Raw genomic sequence first — 16,281 nt, forward strand, 5'->3', positions numbered from 1 at the left:
TTAACGGCGAAGTTAAGTTAAAAGAGGCTGGTTTAGCTCATTTTGTAGACAAACCAAAAGAATATTTTTTTAAAGGGATTGAGTTCTTAATAAAGAGATATAATAAGTTATATTGAAAAATAATAAAAAATTGTTTCTCTACTTTGTTTCTTTCATATTCAGGCCGGGAAATTTTGGCTCTGCCCCCGTATATAGGCCAACCAAACTGGACTAATTTTGACGATTTTTTTTTCAAAATAACAACTTTCGCATTGAATTTAATTGCCATTGTTTAAGTTTCAAGCAACCTGAATTCATAATCCAGTGCCTTAGCTAAAGTTATTCAAGGAAAATGAAAGTTTCACCCACTCAAGTGCAAATTCGACTGAGTATTCTGTCATAAGAAAATTGGCAAAGTGCCACGCAAAGTTTTACACGCTGCCCAACGACCAGTATAAAAATGTGCTTGCCATTTACATAGTAATATATTAAGTCAGGTGTATGGAATTGTTTCGCAATTTAAATATGACTTTGCAAAAACGAATATTGTCAGAAGATCTTTTTTGGATGCCGAAATGCCACGTTCTTCTAAGATGAACAAATTGGCAATTCTTTTTTTCGCTTGACCGTTCGTTATATACAAAACGCATTATAGGACAAACTTGCTAGTCTATTAGAACTTTTCTTCCTAAGTAGAATTATTTCCCTTATTTCATCAAACGTATAGTCATTGAAAAGGGCTCTCCTTAAGGTATCACTTTTGAACTGAACAGATTGATTTCGATTGCTTGTATCGTCGCCAGATGGCGTTTCGCGACATAACTACAAATAATTAAATGCAAAAATATCACTTTTATTTCAATAATAGATAGCCAAGAAATTTACTGTTGAATGTTGGAAATGCCAATTGTAATTAATAATCATTCCCATATAACTGAATATTACAATACAACATATTACAATAATAGCAAACAACAAACACAGACAAAGCACTACGATCTTTGCGTTTTAACACTGTATAAATTCTGTCTTGCGTTGGAAAACAAAATAGCGAAACATACAATGATCAAGTGTCAACGATATTAAGATTGCAGCTATTTATAGTGTATTTTGGTGGCAGTATGTGTAAAAAAATATCTTTTCCACCTGTAGATATGCTTAATATGTTTCGTGTTTATTTACAAAACATTGGAAACATAACTGTTTCTGTTGGTATATATAAGGCCCCCAAAATGCATTAAAAATAGCTGCAATCTTATTATGATTGACACACGTGGACATATTATTAATTGTTTAGTGACATTTTAAATATAGTATTGGTATTTTAACAGCCAATTTATATGTGTTGCTAAAAGCATTTAATAGTGAAAATATTATGAAAAATATTTCAAGTCTTTATTTCTTTTACTGAGATTATAGGTTAAGGAAAGCGATATCGAAATGCAGTTGTCTACAGCATAGTGGATTCTTATCTTTTATTGCAATAAAAATTAAATCGTGGCAATTATTTTTTAAGAAAATGTATTTTATTTGTATTGATGCTGCTCAAAGCAGCTGCTGATAGTGTCCAACAAATCTGAATTTAATGATATTTATTTCACCCTTTACCACAGAATTATCGCCACATGCAAATGTATTGATGAATTAATCAACACGAATTTAATATGTTCTCCAGCACTGTAAAGCCCGTCAGCAGAATGGCTTCTAGATTTTCTAGAACGAAATGGCATATTTCCAAAACATAGTTCTTTTATTATATATTTATACAAAGTTCTAAGTCCTTATTATTTTTGGATTTTCGTTGCGGTAATTATTAAGACACAATTTGAACCCCAGCAAACGAACATTTACGGAATAATAAATAATTATATTGTATTTTTCACATCAACAATATTATTTCACAGTTTAAAATTCAAAAAGTGAAATACTTGCCTATTGTCAATCTTAAGAATAAAGTGAAAGGAACAAGAGGAAGAAGAAATGAACGTCTTTACCTGAAAGTAACCAAAACTAAACATTACAACCGTTTAAACAGGAGTTCGGACTAAGTACTAGGTACACTGCAGATTAATGAAACTATTTTGTACATCTGGTATTAAATGCATATCGGCAGTTCCATATGGCGTAGAGCAAAAAGCATAAAACGTTGCGGAAAAGGCTTTGACGTTTACCCGGGTAAAATTACTTTGGCTTATTCAAACATCTGCTGATCCGGCGCAAACTACATGCGCGTGGACGTGACCCGCCAGCACCAACGACGATGCATTCCAACAACTCAATAGTATGGCTCCGTTTGGCAAGTTTCCTTCTATAATCTCTAAATTGGGAATAACCAGTAACCAAAACTATTTAAAAATTTCCTTCGAGTGAAGCTTCCGTAAAAGCTATGTGCTTTTCTTCGAACGTTTTGGTGCGGATTACAAAAGACGTTAATGGCCACGCGTTTCTATTATGTTTAGGACTTTTGATGTTAGCCCAAAAAGCGATCCCTCATTATTTTGAACGAGCGGGGTATCAAATTCATTAGGTGTTTATTCATTCTATTTTTTAAGTTATTATACTTTTTTTTGTGCGAGCCTTTTGATGGCGGAGCATTTTTTAGAAAAGTTTTATGTTTTGCAGATGGCTTTATGGATTAAAAATATTTAACAAATAAACAAGCCAAAATTTAAGACAAGGAGTAATACAGTGAAAATTATGTCGAAAGCATAATTCCAACAACTAATAAAATTATGTGCCGAGTTACACAAATCAGTGTCGCAATGTGAACAGTGTATATTCTTCAGATAGTCGCCGTTCGCTATTTCCACTCTCTTGCAAATATCTACCACAGGTTCTTGTGGCACGAATTGGCATCCCCGAAAAAGGACATTTCTATTCCCATCTATAACAAAGAATGTTGGATGATGAATAGGATATTGTAAAATTGCAGCCCGAGTTACATTTTGACAAAATCTTCAGGCATGCAAAGTTTAAGTCCTCGCTAAGATCAGACTCGTCAAATTTAAAAATTGCAGTGTAGTTCTCGTGAATGCTATTTGCATAGGATAGGGTTTTTTCTACAAATGACTGGTTACAGAACACCGATTCATTGGGATTGAAACATTGGTTCGAACTTTTCGAATCGCACTGGTAACATCGAATAGCATAACCTGCAATATAAAAATACTGTGGAAAAAGTCTTTGGTATTTGTTTGTAAAGAGTCAATTGATCAAATGAGTCTTCATTTATTTCAGTTATAAACAACAATGTACAGGGTGGCCCATTAATAAAAGACGTCGCACAGTGGGCCAGGGAAACCCTAGGTGTATGACGAATTCGTTTTTTTTGTAATGTCAATAAATTTTACTTAATATTAATAAAAATACATCATTAAAAAGAAAAAAGTATATTTACAAACAGTTTTTAATTAAATCATGAAAACGGTTTAATAAAACTACACAAAAATTATATTTAAATAAATAAAAAAATAATAATACAGGGTGCCCCAAAAGTAACAATTTAACAAGAAAAAAGTTATTTTTTTAATATAGACTAAAACAAAATATTGCTATTGGATTTTTTAAAATATTTAAGTTTGTTTTCTTGAAAGAAAAATGAAGAAAATAAAACAATAACCGGGTTTTTATACATCTGAAGTATCATTCAGTTAAACACTTTGCACTGTTTTTGCAATAGTCACAGCTCTAAAAAAGTTAAACAATTGCTTTGCAATAAGAGCGTTCATTCAAGATTTTGATTTATAGTTAGTCTTAGTATCAAAAACAATGACATCGCATAGTAAACAAAAGTTATGACAATACCTATCACTATTGAAATGCCAAAAATAATAAAAATGTCTTACATTAATCAAACTTAAGTTACACTATCGCTCTATAAAAAAAAGAAAACAAATTTATATATTAATAGGTCAAAACTTATTACGAAAAATATTTTTTTCCGTTTTTTTTCGTCCACCCGGTATGTCCTTTAAAAATTATTTTTATGAAATGGAGCAGGTAGTAACAAGATTATATCTTGCACGTAACACGACAATATGTTACTATATTACATAGTATCAACAGCATTCCTGAATTATGTTAAAATTGTAAGATAGTCCTTAATAAATTACAAACATACTTTTTTGGGCTATTTTTTTAATATGACTCAAAATAATGTAGAAACTTAAATCGCTTGTTTTGTGAATGTTCGTGGTCTATTTAATTAGTCTATGACAAGGAAAACGTTCACTGTACGAAATGTATTATGGCTTCATTTCAATAGTTTGGGCTGTCACTGGCCGACCGTGCGCTGGCCATATCTCAGAAACCGTTAGTCCTACAACTTAGAAAAAAAAAATTCTAGGTAAATCGACCAAGAAAAAAATTGAAAATACGGATTTTCTCAAAATATTCTAAATTAACCTATATCAACGTAATAAAAGAAAACTTTTTTGTTTGAACTATTTTGTGAAAACTTTTTTTTGGCTAATGCGATTTCGACAAACTTAGTTTAGCTTCAAAGAGTATTCGAGGAGCTTCGACTGGCATGTCAATATCACGATATTAATTCTTTTACGACTCCGTGGGAGGCGCTTCATCTCAAAAACAGCTATTTTTATGATGTTCTCGAAAATTTCAAATATAATGGTATAAATATTTTTAGCTTGGATGAAAGAGCGTAAAAAAAACACAGCAAGTAGTGAGATATAAACAAAAGATAATTAAAAAATACTAACCAAGAGATGACATGTTATGACGGGTTGATAATTTATAGTAAAGTTTCGATACTAATATATATATATATATATATATATATATATATATATATATATATATATATATATATATATATATATATATATATATATATATATATATCTGTGTGTGTGTGTGTGTGTGTGTGTGTGTGTGTGTGTGTGTGTGTGTGTGTGTGTGTGTGTGTGTGTGTGTGTGTGTGTGTGTGTGTGTGTGTGTGTGTGTGTGTGTGTGTGTGTGTGTGTGTGTGTCTATATGTATATTTAAAATTTTCGAGAAAATAATAAAAATAGCTGTTTTATCAATATCGTGATATTGACATGCCAGTCGAATCTTATAAGTATCTTATAAGTATTTTTCTGTCTAAGTTGTAGGACTAACGGCGTCTTCTTTAATGGGCCACCTAGTAAAGTAATAATCATATTTGCGTCTATTTTTGACAATAGGTAAAATTTTCGATGAGCGCTAATGAATACTTACTTTCCCAAGGGAGAAAATTTAGCGACATCAAATTAAACACCCACAACGCTCGCATGTTTCGCAATGATCATAACTAACTGAAATTAAAATGATAGAATGTGTCACCGAAGGCGTAATAAATGTTCAGCGGATCGTGCCATTCTAAATTAGGATACTTCCATACTAAACACATTTAATAGTTTTAATTAAAAATTGGCGTCATCGCATGGTTTTAAAATTAAAACGGCTATTAGTTTCTTAGACCGGTGGGATGTAACCTACAAATTTTTCGTGAAAACCTTCGTTTAATAATAATAAAATAATTTTATTCAGTTTAAATCATGACATATTTGATTTAGTAAAGTAGTAAAGGTAATATGCTCTTGATGAAGATATATACTTTTAGAAACAATTTCTTCACGTTCCTAGTTTTTCATTAATTTCATACGAATTTAGTGTGACTCGTATTACTCAATGTTAAACACAGGACAACAATTTTTAAATTTTGGAAGTTGATTTTGATTTGACATATGATTCTGTAGAATTTAGGACTGCTAACTTTAAATCTGATAAGCATTTTTTTTATTACGTAACGATTTCTATCAACATTTAAAGAATTAATGAATGAAAGATAATCACCAAATCACAAAATCTTTGTTGCCCTGTGAATAATAATACATCTATTGTGCACAATTCGAATATTGTTTTTACACTTTGTATCTTTACTAAGACATAGGCGCAACAAAATGGACCTCGTGGGTTATTACGCCTCTGCTTGTTCAGCACTCAATTCAGCATTTATTTATTTTCTAACGTTTTTGAAGAAGAAACAGTAGAGACAGTAGCAGTAGCAGTAGTTCATAAGCAATTTTTTTATTAATGAACTTATTGGTTTTCTTTTTTTCTTAATCTATCTTTTTTACTTAATTGTGAAGTTTAGAAAAAAAATAGTTTTGTAGCGTCAAACATGATGTTAAATATTCTCTGATTGTGATTAAAAGACGTTTACACGAAAGTCACCGAAAACATTTTAATTGCTCAAATTTACGGATTATTGGGCACCCCCGCCAGTAATTAAAAAAAGAGGTCAGTCGATCGAATACCTACGCGCATTTGTGCTTACCAAACCGTCGAAATTGATTAAACCCATGCACATTTGAAACGAGAAAATTTAATTAAATTTTAAAAATATATTTTCGACATCGCAAAAAAATATAGGTTTTTCATATCACTGATGGTATTTTGACGTTTGTCAGTTCTGATGGTCACGTCACATGTCACTCAGTGACTCAGTCACGTGCTGTTTTGCAAAAATTTATCCGAAATCTAATGGTCTTAGAAAAAGTATACCATACTTCATACACTCGTTTATTAATCACTCGCTTTGCTCGTGTCTAAAAACTCGTGGCGTTTATAACTCGTTGCATAATATACTACAATTAAACTTTCTTTGTTATCTTTTTTGAAAGCCTTTGTTAGGTTTCTCTGTATTTAAAGTATGAATATTTTTGTACTCCTCCTCATTTATACGACTGCCATATTATTTAGCTTTATAAAACATATTTACTATTGAAAAGCTACATGCGGGTTAGTATCTAATGGGTTCTTGACGAACTCTTAGTTAGCTCAGACCCACGGGATAAGCTTTGTTCATAAACACGTATGTATGCATCATCCTGTATAATGTTCGAAAATGTGGTGTATGACAAATAATCTATGCCAGCAATCGGAAGATATTTGCTTTTAAGAACTATTCGAATTTTATTATTAAATTAATCTTTATTAAATAGTAGGTTATCATCCGCTTGCACCCTACCGAATTGACGGGGAGTAATACTTAAATTTCTATTCAAACTCAAATCTACCTTCGTTTAAAACCAAGACTACATTTAGCCTCCTATATCCGCTACAGTACTATTTCAGAAACCTTCAACATGGATTCAAATTTGCAGTAGAGGGGTGACATTTTTTAAAATTTTTATTTTATTCCATTCAACAGACGCAGCTACCCAATTACAGAGTGGCACAATATAGGCTTATACTATTTAACAAAATCAATGAAAGCAAATGTTAGGTTTAACTAAATTATAACTACCAGCTAAAGAATTTTATTTACGTTTGCTTTAAATAAACTAAGGCGTAAATTAGAAACATCTATATCCGTTTATAAAAACACAATTATTAACGTCCGAGCGCATTTTATTATAGGAGAGTTAGAAAAGTAATTCGACCTAAATCGCTCAGTAGAAAAGGTCCGTCTCGTTCGCTTGTGATATGGATTAGCGTTAAACTTAAAGCAAAAAGAAGAATCCACAAGGTTATTTACAACTTTGTAAAGAAAAGCAACATCAAAACAATTTCTTCGAGTTGCAAGCGACTTGAAATTGTAAAATTTAAAGATTTCTTCGTACGAGCAAAAGTGCTCTCTTGAATCTAAATTTTAAGTTGTTAAAAGGTTTTTTTTGTATGCTTTCAATTTTAATGATATAGCGGGTGACACAAGAAAGTGGAAACACTCTACAACTTCTAAACGTCTTGAGATAGCAATTTGGAATTTAGAAGGGTTAATGTAGGCTGAATGCCCAATTTTTTTGACAATATATCGTCAAAGCTTTTCTCTTATTTTTTTATTTTTTTAAATTTTTATTTAATTTTTGAAAATCGTGTCTAGGAATCTGTGACCATCATAAACTCTATACTGAGTCAGCTGATCATGGGAAAAATGGTGAATCAAACTGTTCTTTGGCAAATAGCATTTAATGTAATTATTACTTTTTTAGGATATTCTAGTTTTTTTAAATAGCACCCTAGTGGAAACTTTTTAAAAGCGGTACTTTTTTAACATTTTGACACCAAAATTTTAAAAATCCGTTAAAAAATAAGCTCACAGGAAGGAAAAAACCAGATAAGTAAATATATTTTTATAAAAACAAAATATTACTTACGTGGCTCTGCTTCTATTATTAATTGTCAAGCGGCTACATACAATGCAGAGTTTTTTCTGCATTTCCCGTATATCATAACATATAAACATAACATAACAACTTTTTCTCCATTTGTAAATTGATAATTGTTTTCCATGATAATCCACATCGATAGCACGACAAAATCAATTAACTTTATTGTAATCAGATAAAAATGTACAAACTCTCAGAATTTTCAACTTGATGATGAATAGAAGCAAAGCCACCTAAGTAATATTTTGTTTTTATAAAAATGTTTTTTCTCATCTGATCTTTTCTTTTTTATGAGCTTTTTTTTAACGGATTTTAAAAATTTTGGTGTAAAAATGTTGCAAAGAAAGTACCGGTTTTAAAAAGTTTTTGTTCCTACTATGGTGCTATTTGAAAAAACTAGGTTAACCTAAAAAACAATAGTTCATTACATTAAGTATTTATGATGAAGACGTATTTATGATTAAGAAAAAGAAAATGCAAAAAAATATAGGCTGCCATTTAAAATTCAAAAGTTACTGTCGTTTCAGCTCAAAACGGAAGTGCAACCATTGACCGTTAGAAAATTGGACATTCAGTCTATATTAACCCTTCCAGATTTCAAATCGCTATCTAAATCAGTTAAAAAGTTATGGAGTGTTCTCACTTTCTTGCGTCACCCGGTATTTTCTATAAATAGGATTCTAAACCATGAATGAGTACTCTAGTACAGACCTTAACATGCTATTATACACGATTATTACTGACTGATGCTAGTTGAACCCTTTGGTAGTTCTCAAAATGAAGCCCATATTTCTTAAACATTTTTTTGCAAATAGTTTCGATATGAGCCTCAAACTTTAGCTGTGAGTCAAGAACAATTCCCAAGTCTTGCTTAACTCTTTTCAGTTGTTTCTTATCAAGTATTAAGTTAATATCTATAAAATCCCTTTTCCTTGTAAATATAATATATCGATATTTATCAAGATTTAAGAATAATCTGTGGTTTCTGCAATAATCAGCAAATCTGTCAAGATCGCTCTGAAGCTCTAATACATCCAAATGTAAACGAATCTCTTTTTTTACTTTTAAATCATCGGCAAAAAAGCAGAAACTGGAAAACAAAGGCCAATATCGAAAACATACATTTTAAAGGGTAGTTTTTCCGCAATTTACTTCAGTTTAATGGAGAAGTGCAGAACACTGACAAGAATATCTAGGAGGTGAGTTTTTGTTTTAATAATATTAAAAACTCGGCAAAAGAAAACCTAAAGGTTGTATTTTTATGGAGAACTTAGTCTACGCAATGACAACGGACCGGGTTTAACCACACTTTCGGAACTCATTCACATATTTGTCATTGCCGGTTCGTAAAAACGAAAATATTTAGGCGTTGTGACTGTTGGCGATAAATGACAATCCCAAGTGTCTCTCGCCCAAAAATCGAAGGCGGGGTGAAAAACGGGTCTATTTTAGATGTATATTATTCAGGAACGTATCCAGAAATAAGGAAATTTCTATGTATGTGAAGGAGTATTATACCGAAAATTTTTTGAGCAATATGCAATATTAATATTGATATTATTTATTTCAAAAATGACAACCTGATTCTTGCTATGTGCCTGATCTTTCAAAAATTATATTGACTTAACTTCTTGTCATGTGTTCCTTTTTCTTTTTTTTGTCAAATTGTTGTTTGCTTGATATAACTCCATGATAATGAATGTTGTAAAAAAATATATTTTAACACTTGACTTATTTCATAACAAAACATAGATTATAAAGCTAACGTGAAAAACATACTCTCTTCACTTTCTTTATTAAATGTTCATTCTATTATTTAATAAATTCCTAATTAATTAATAGTAATAATTAACATTTTTATACAAAACCTCTTACAAACTGCTCAAGAAAATTTACCCGATTCGTCTACTTTGTTAATTTTAATTATTTTTTATAGAAAATATAATACTGTCAATGGCAGTGCACGATGTGCGAGGGAAATTTTGAATTTTTGAGAATTTAAATGATCTAGGTTATTAGGATATAGCTATATTGTATTATAACACAAAATGTTACAATACTTTAAATTATACTTTAAATTAAGGCCTATGTGACTTCAATACTCAAATGTTCTAGTTAAATGAGTTTGAATTTTTATTTAGAAATTTTAATGTAAAACGCATTTATGGTTTTCACTTTAGGTCCAGCTTAGATTAAACAAAGCTAAGTAATAAATATGTCAAGAATCACCTCTTGGTTTTCTTAACAAAACATAGATTATAAAGCTAACGTGAAAAACATATTCTCTCCACTTTCTCTATTAAATGTTCATTCTATTATTTAATAAATTCGTAATTAATTAATAGTAATTATTAACATTTTTATACAAAACCTCTTACAAAGGGCTCAAGAAAATTTACCCGAAACGGCGACTTTGTTAATCTTAATTATTTTGCTTATTTTTTACATGTATTATAGAAAATGTAATACTGTCAATTGAACTGAACTGAAATTTTAAATTTTTGCGAATTAAAATGATTTAAGTTATTAGGATATAGCTATATTTATTATAACATAAAATGTTAAAATATATTAATTTATACTTTAAATTTGATACTTTTGAATTTTAATGTAAAACGTGGTATGGTTTTCACTTTAGATCCAGCTTAGATTAAACACCTCTCGGTCTAAAAATAAATAAAAATACCTACGGGGAGGGTCATTTGAAAATTTTGAGGTACCTGTCAAACCGGCAACGCAATTGTGAAAAAATTATTTATCCTGCCGTCCAAACTTCAGTGAGTGTTCCGGTCACTGTGAGCCAAATCCAGTCCTGTGCTTTATAAGGGTGTCTCTTTTCAGCTGGGATTCAAATCAGCAAGGCAGTTGGGTCTCCCTATATCTCGGTCCTCGATGCACATATAAATTTAGCGGCAGTAGCTCTTCTAACGTCGGCTTTGGTTGTGGCTCGTGTATCACGTCACTGCCATACGTGCGCCGAGACATATTTTACCGGGCGTTTGACAGATGTTACTTTTTCGTGCCAGACAGTATGTTATGCGTCATTAATTACCATTTGTCGAATTTTTCAAATTGGCGTTTCTGTGATGTGCGGTGCGTTTAACCCAAGGCAGAAAGGGAGCTCGAAACAATAGTAACTTTTTCAATGCACTTATTGGTGCATAATTTCAACCTCTATTAATTTTATGTTTTAGAATAATCGAGAACTAGCTCAACATTAGTAGAGTTATACTGCTTCCCACTTCTGTGGAGATAGAATGGGCTTTACTATATGAATGGAATAAAAGTATCTCCTCTCACACAATATCGTCGAACTCCAAATCTTGGTTTCTATTAAGTAAATTAATACTTGGAGGTGTGTTGTTACTAATAAATTATTGCTGTGTGTTCAGAATGTGATTTTTTGAAGCTGTCTATTTGATAACACGTTGATGTGGAGATTGACGTGTGTGGTGTGTGTCGATTTGCAAGCTAAGCTGGTGTGCCTGTGGAAGTTGTAAAGTTTGCTGACTTAAACTGCTTTTACTGGCTTCAAAGGAACAATTCAGTGTCAGCTTTGGGGTCGTGGATTAAATTCTCGAAAAAATAAAACAAGTTAAAAAATGTTTAGTTCCTGCATACTTATTTCCATCAATAAAAAATTCTGCATATCCTAAAACTTAAAGTACTACCTTCATATAAACTTTGTTGAGACCTATATCCAAGTTTTCAAAAAAAAAGGAATTTTATGAATGAGTAGAATATGTGTTATGAAAATATTAACCATCGTTATTAAAAAAAATTCATTGTAACTGTAAACTATTAATATAGGTATATAAACGTTTGCTTATGGGTACGGAAATTTCCTATAAAATTCATGCGTTTCTATGGCAATTGGTTGAAAACTACTGATGTGAAAGTTTCGGTATAATTTCAACGAAGCAAATTTTGTGAATTACACAGCTATTTTCCCTAAAAAAATGATAACCCTTCTGATCACTATTAAGTTCTGTAACAATGTTCGATTAAATTAAAATTAAAATTTTTATTCACGCATTTAGCATTTACATTATCATTACAGTATGGTTTAACCTAAGTAAAATAGTTACACCAACACTTACAAACAACACTTACAATTGCTTGCAAGGCGGTCGGTTGATTAAAAACACTCTACTTTGCAATTAAAACTACTGAGAGAGTCAGAAAATAAATCAATACGCTCGTTATTTGTGAGTAAGATATACGTCAGCTTTTACATTCAATTCATAGGCGAGTTAACGCCATAGTTGGTCCTATGAAAATCAATGTTAAAAACAGCCTTATTTCTTGCATCAATAGGAGAAATATGAAAACCAACAGATGCCCAAAAGATCTGGTGCATCCATGAAGTTATTAAGGATTTTGTTCAATGTAGCGATGTCAAAAAATATGCGCCTATTCTCCAAAGGTGTCAGATTCAAAAGCTTCATAATCTCCTCGTAGTTTATTTCCCAATTTAAAACCTATCTCTCTAAGGAACTTACGCTGCACACGCTCTATTCTTTCCTTGGGTATTGCATAGTATGGTTGCCAGGCACAGCTAGCATACTCTAAAATTGAACGCACAGCTCCCTATACGTAAAGATGTTTTCCAAACCCTTCGAAGTCCGCAAAACAAACCCAAGCAATCGAATAGCTCTGCTAGTCATAAAATCAATGTGATATGTAAATATGAGCTCCGAATCGAGCCAGATCTTTAACTAGGTTCTGTCTCTCGAACGATCCAGAGTGATTGTCTTAGATTTTCAACCATGATGTTCTTCTCCTTCGAGGGCCTCTCTTGCTATTCACTTTTCGTTCCATTATGAGGTGCAGTATGGCATACTTCTCAGGGTGACGCATAATATGTCCAACGTATTCTAGCTTACGGTGCTTGATGGTTAAAATTATCTCTGTATGTTTGTTCATTCGCTTTATTACTACTGCGTTATTCACTCTATCCACCCAGCTGACTTTGAGTAGACGACGGTACATCCACATTTCGAACGCCTCTAGACGCTTGTTGGTCGCGTCAGTGAGTGTCCATGACTTCATCTCATATAGGAGAACCGGAAGTACGTAACATTTAACCATTTTCATTCGCAGTTTCAATGTTAGATTATAGTTACAGAGAACTTTTTTCATTTTTACGAATGCTGATCTTGCTTTTTCTATTCTAATTTTAATTTCATTCGATGGGTCCCATTTATCGTTGATGTTACTGCCCAAGTGCGTCAACCTCCCAACTCGTTCCAGAGGTGCACCTTACATATATATGCCATCATCCTGAGGTGAGACATGTTTACTAATGATCATATATTTAGTTTTATTAACATTTAGTTTAAGTCCGTACTGAGCACACGAGTTAGTAATCTGATTCATCAACAATTGCAGATCTTCGTTGGTATTTGCAATGATTAAAGTGTCATCGGCGTATCTGATGTTATTAACAGTTTTACCATTTATGATCACTCCTGGCATGTTGTCGCTCATGGCCTCGTCAAAAATTTCTTCAGAATACAGGTTGAACAACAAAAGCGACAGAATGCATCCCTGACGCACCCCCCTCTTGATCTTCATATCATCGCTGAGATGCGGTCCAATTCTTACTACTGCTTTTTGATTCCAATACAAATTTTGAATAATTCGGACATCTCTGGTATCTAACTAAGCCCTTTTAAGAAGTTGAAGCAGTTTATCGTGTTGTACTTTGTCAAAAGCCTTTTCAAAATCAATACTACATAGGTATACATCATAATTCACGTCTCGACATCTCTGAATCGGCACTTGCACCGCTTCTAATTTGCTATATATTCTACCATGTATTATGCGCAAGAATAGTTTTAAAACATAGTGGCTCAATATCAAGTTTTAGGTCATGTAGAACTTTTTGTAAATAAAATTAAACCAAGGCATTATATGAGTACATATGACAATTTACTTTGCAGTAGATGTAGACAATACTTGAGGAGTATATGGGATGGGATAGTTAATTGCTTTGACTAATTTTCCGGTGATATTTGTAGTTTTGAGTTATTTAATTAATTTTTAGTTACTCCTTATTTCGCTTGACCAATTGCTTCTATTCATACGATTATTTACGCCGTGGCTTTGACTAACTTTATATAATTTTTTATTACAAATTTATTCTTACCTACACAAACATAAAGTATAACGTTTTAAATCGAATGGGGGGACATCTCCTAATAAAACGTGGGATTTATGCATATCACAGAAAAACTTGGAAATAAGAGACAAATCGCTGAGAATTAGCATTTAATACTCATACATCAATTTAAGTACCGATATAAGAAACAGTTTAAAGTCAGATTGACATAAATCAGATATATAGAAGTATCGAATACTTCCGTTATTGATAACGTCTATATTTGGATTTAATATAGAGAGGATGCATATTCGTCTAAAAATGCATTTCAATTAATTAAAATTAAATTTTAATTTTTACGGAAAAATATTTCGTGAGCATTTGGCAAATTAATGCTCAAAATTATATATTTCATTTTATGGTTATAAGGTTTATAAGACCTTCGAAAATCGTAGGATAAATATTGATTTAGTGGTTGTTTATAAAGCGTGTTCGTAAAGACATATTATTTTACTACGAAACAAGGAAACTTTCGCCTTATCTAGATCCTACTCGAACTATTCTTCCAACTCTCCGATTATTAGACGTACCAGCACGCATAAAAGCGTCGAAAACGAGTCTCCTGATTTATTATTTGCTCTGAGCTTTGAGGCTTTTAGACTACGTCAAAGGCGGTATTCATCTCTTCTAATATGTATCATTTTTAGTGTATTTTCTTGTAACATATAATTTGAACTAGTCTACTTATATATGCTGTATCGTTTCCTCTGTAATTTATAACTGTCATAGCCTATTTGATCTAGAGAAGAATACCCTTGGCTCAAATTTGAAAATTTGAACAAGTTTTGACACTTCCATAACGCATTTGTTTTGTTGTCTGTTTTGTGTTTGCGTTTATCTTGGAGAAGTGAAGTAGATTCACAAAGAAAAATTCTTATGTGTTTGTCAAGGTATATTCTATGTAGGTTATTTTTAGGCATTTCAAAAATGACTTTTCTGGCCTTCTTTCCGATTAATATCTTCATGTTGCATCAAACAAGATTATAATAATCTGTGGAAATTGTTTAACTTCTTCGCTTCGTATCGGAAAGACGAAACTACCTCCGTCCTACACAAAAATACTACAGATCGTTAAAGGCATCCGATTCTAGTAGTTAGGCAGAACGTCAATGGGTATATTAAAAGTCTTATTTTTAAAATTATTTATTAGGGATCTTAACAGGCATGGCAATGAAGATCTCAGCGGGATAAATCCCCTATAGGAAGTTGCATAATAAAACCAATAATCTGATAAGTGCTTTGTTGCTACGCGGTATATTAATTTACTTGCATTACTAAGTTGGTTGAGTACAGTAATTTCGTATATGGTAATGCAGCGGAAAATTTCTCCAATTTATTTCAATTTTGTTACCGGTGTGAAGTTAGTAGCTAAAAGTTGGCAGCCAAAATTACGGAAAGAGCCGAATAACCAGTGGCGGCGGAGGTTTCTAAAGCAGTTTACGAAGCTTAAGAAACTGATTCAAATTAACTAGATCTTTCGTTTCCAGAGAAAATATTAGGTTGCAGCCCCGTACGGGAGGGAAGGGAATATTTTTACCGGAAACGAAAGCTAACTTTTGTGAAATGAAAATGAAAGTGTGTAAATTTCGATTAAAATAGAAAAAAAATATTTAAAATTTTTAGTTTCACCCCATAGCAACCCCCGTACGGGGTACGGAGAATTAGTTGCTTCCTAAATTGGCTTAGAAATCTCCTCCGCCATTGCTTGTTCGGGTCTTTCCGTAATTTTGGGCTATCAACTTTTAGCTGCGAACTTCACAACGGTAATTTTATTAGGGGTCGTTTTGGCTGAGACTGTAAAGAAACTAAACATGACCATCGGCAAAAGACGTAATTAGATGGTCATGTCTAATAGCAACATATTGCCTCATTGAACTAAATTTTATAGTCAAATAAAAATTTGGCTATTTTTTTTTGTTTTAAGCCGCGAAAACTTAGCCCATAATCATGATGGTGGTTTTTTCTGTAATGGGTTCAATAGGCTTA

At 32.0% G+C, this 16,281-nt stretch overlaps 3 protein-coding genes and 1 long non-coding RNA gene across 4 annotated transcripts in view; 2 read left to right on the plus strand and 2 right to left on the minus strand.

Annotated features, from left to right (window-relative positions):
* The window catches only part of LOC132705651 (osmotic avoidance abnormal protein 3-like), a 53,129-nt gene that overhangs the window by 12,824 nt on the left and 24,024 nt on the right, over positions 1-16,281 (minus strand). The window lies entirely within an intron of this gene.
* Positions 1-16,281, plus strand: part of LOC132705650 (disheveled-associated activator of morphogenesis 1) — a 117,204-nt gene that overhangs the window by 2,289 nt on the left and 98,634 nt on the right. The gene's annotated exons all lie outside the window — the stretch shown is intronic.
* LOC132705652 (uncharacterized) lies at positions 812-5,326 on the minus strand. The gene is made up of 3 exons (XM_060676398.1): positions 5,197-5,326; positions 2,922-3,131; positions 812-2,863 (listed from the first exon to the last, which is right to left on the minus strand). Exons 1-3 carry the CDS (start codon positions 5,249-5,251, stop codon positions 2,625-2,627), a joined length of 504 nt encoding a protein of 167 aa, XP_060532381.1. The 5' UTR covers positions 5,252-5,326; the 3' UTR covers positions 812-2,624.
* LOC132705653 (uncharacterized) lies at positions 11,068-11,488 on the plus strand. Its single transcript, XR_009619485.1, has 2 exons — positions 11,068-11,265; positions 11,327-11,488. It is a non-coding gene; the product is annotated as an uncharacterized LOC132705653 (long non-coding RNA).

Source organism: Cylas formicarius, unplaced genomic scaffold (genome assembly GCF_029955315.1).
Source record: "Cylas formicarius isolate icCylForm1 unplaced genomic scaffold, icCylForm1.1 PGA_scaffold_7__23_contigs__length_41026272, whole genome shotgun sequence".
Classification (NCBI taxonomy): Eukaryota; Metazoa; Arthropoda; class Insecta; order Coleoptera; family Brentidae; genus Cylas; species Cylas formicarius.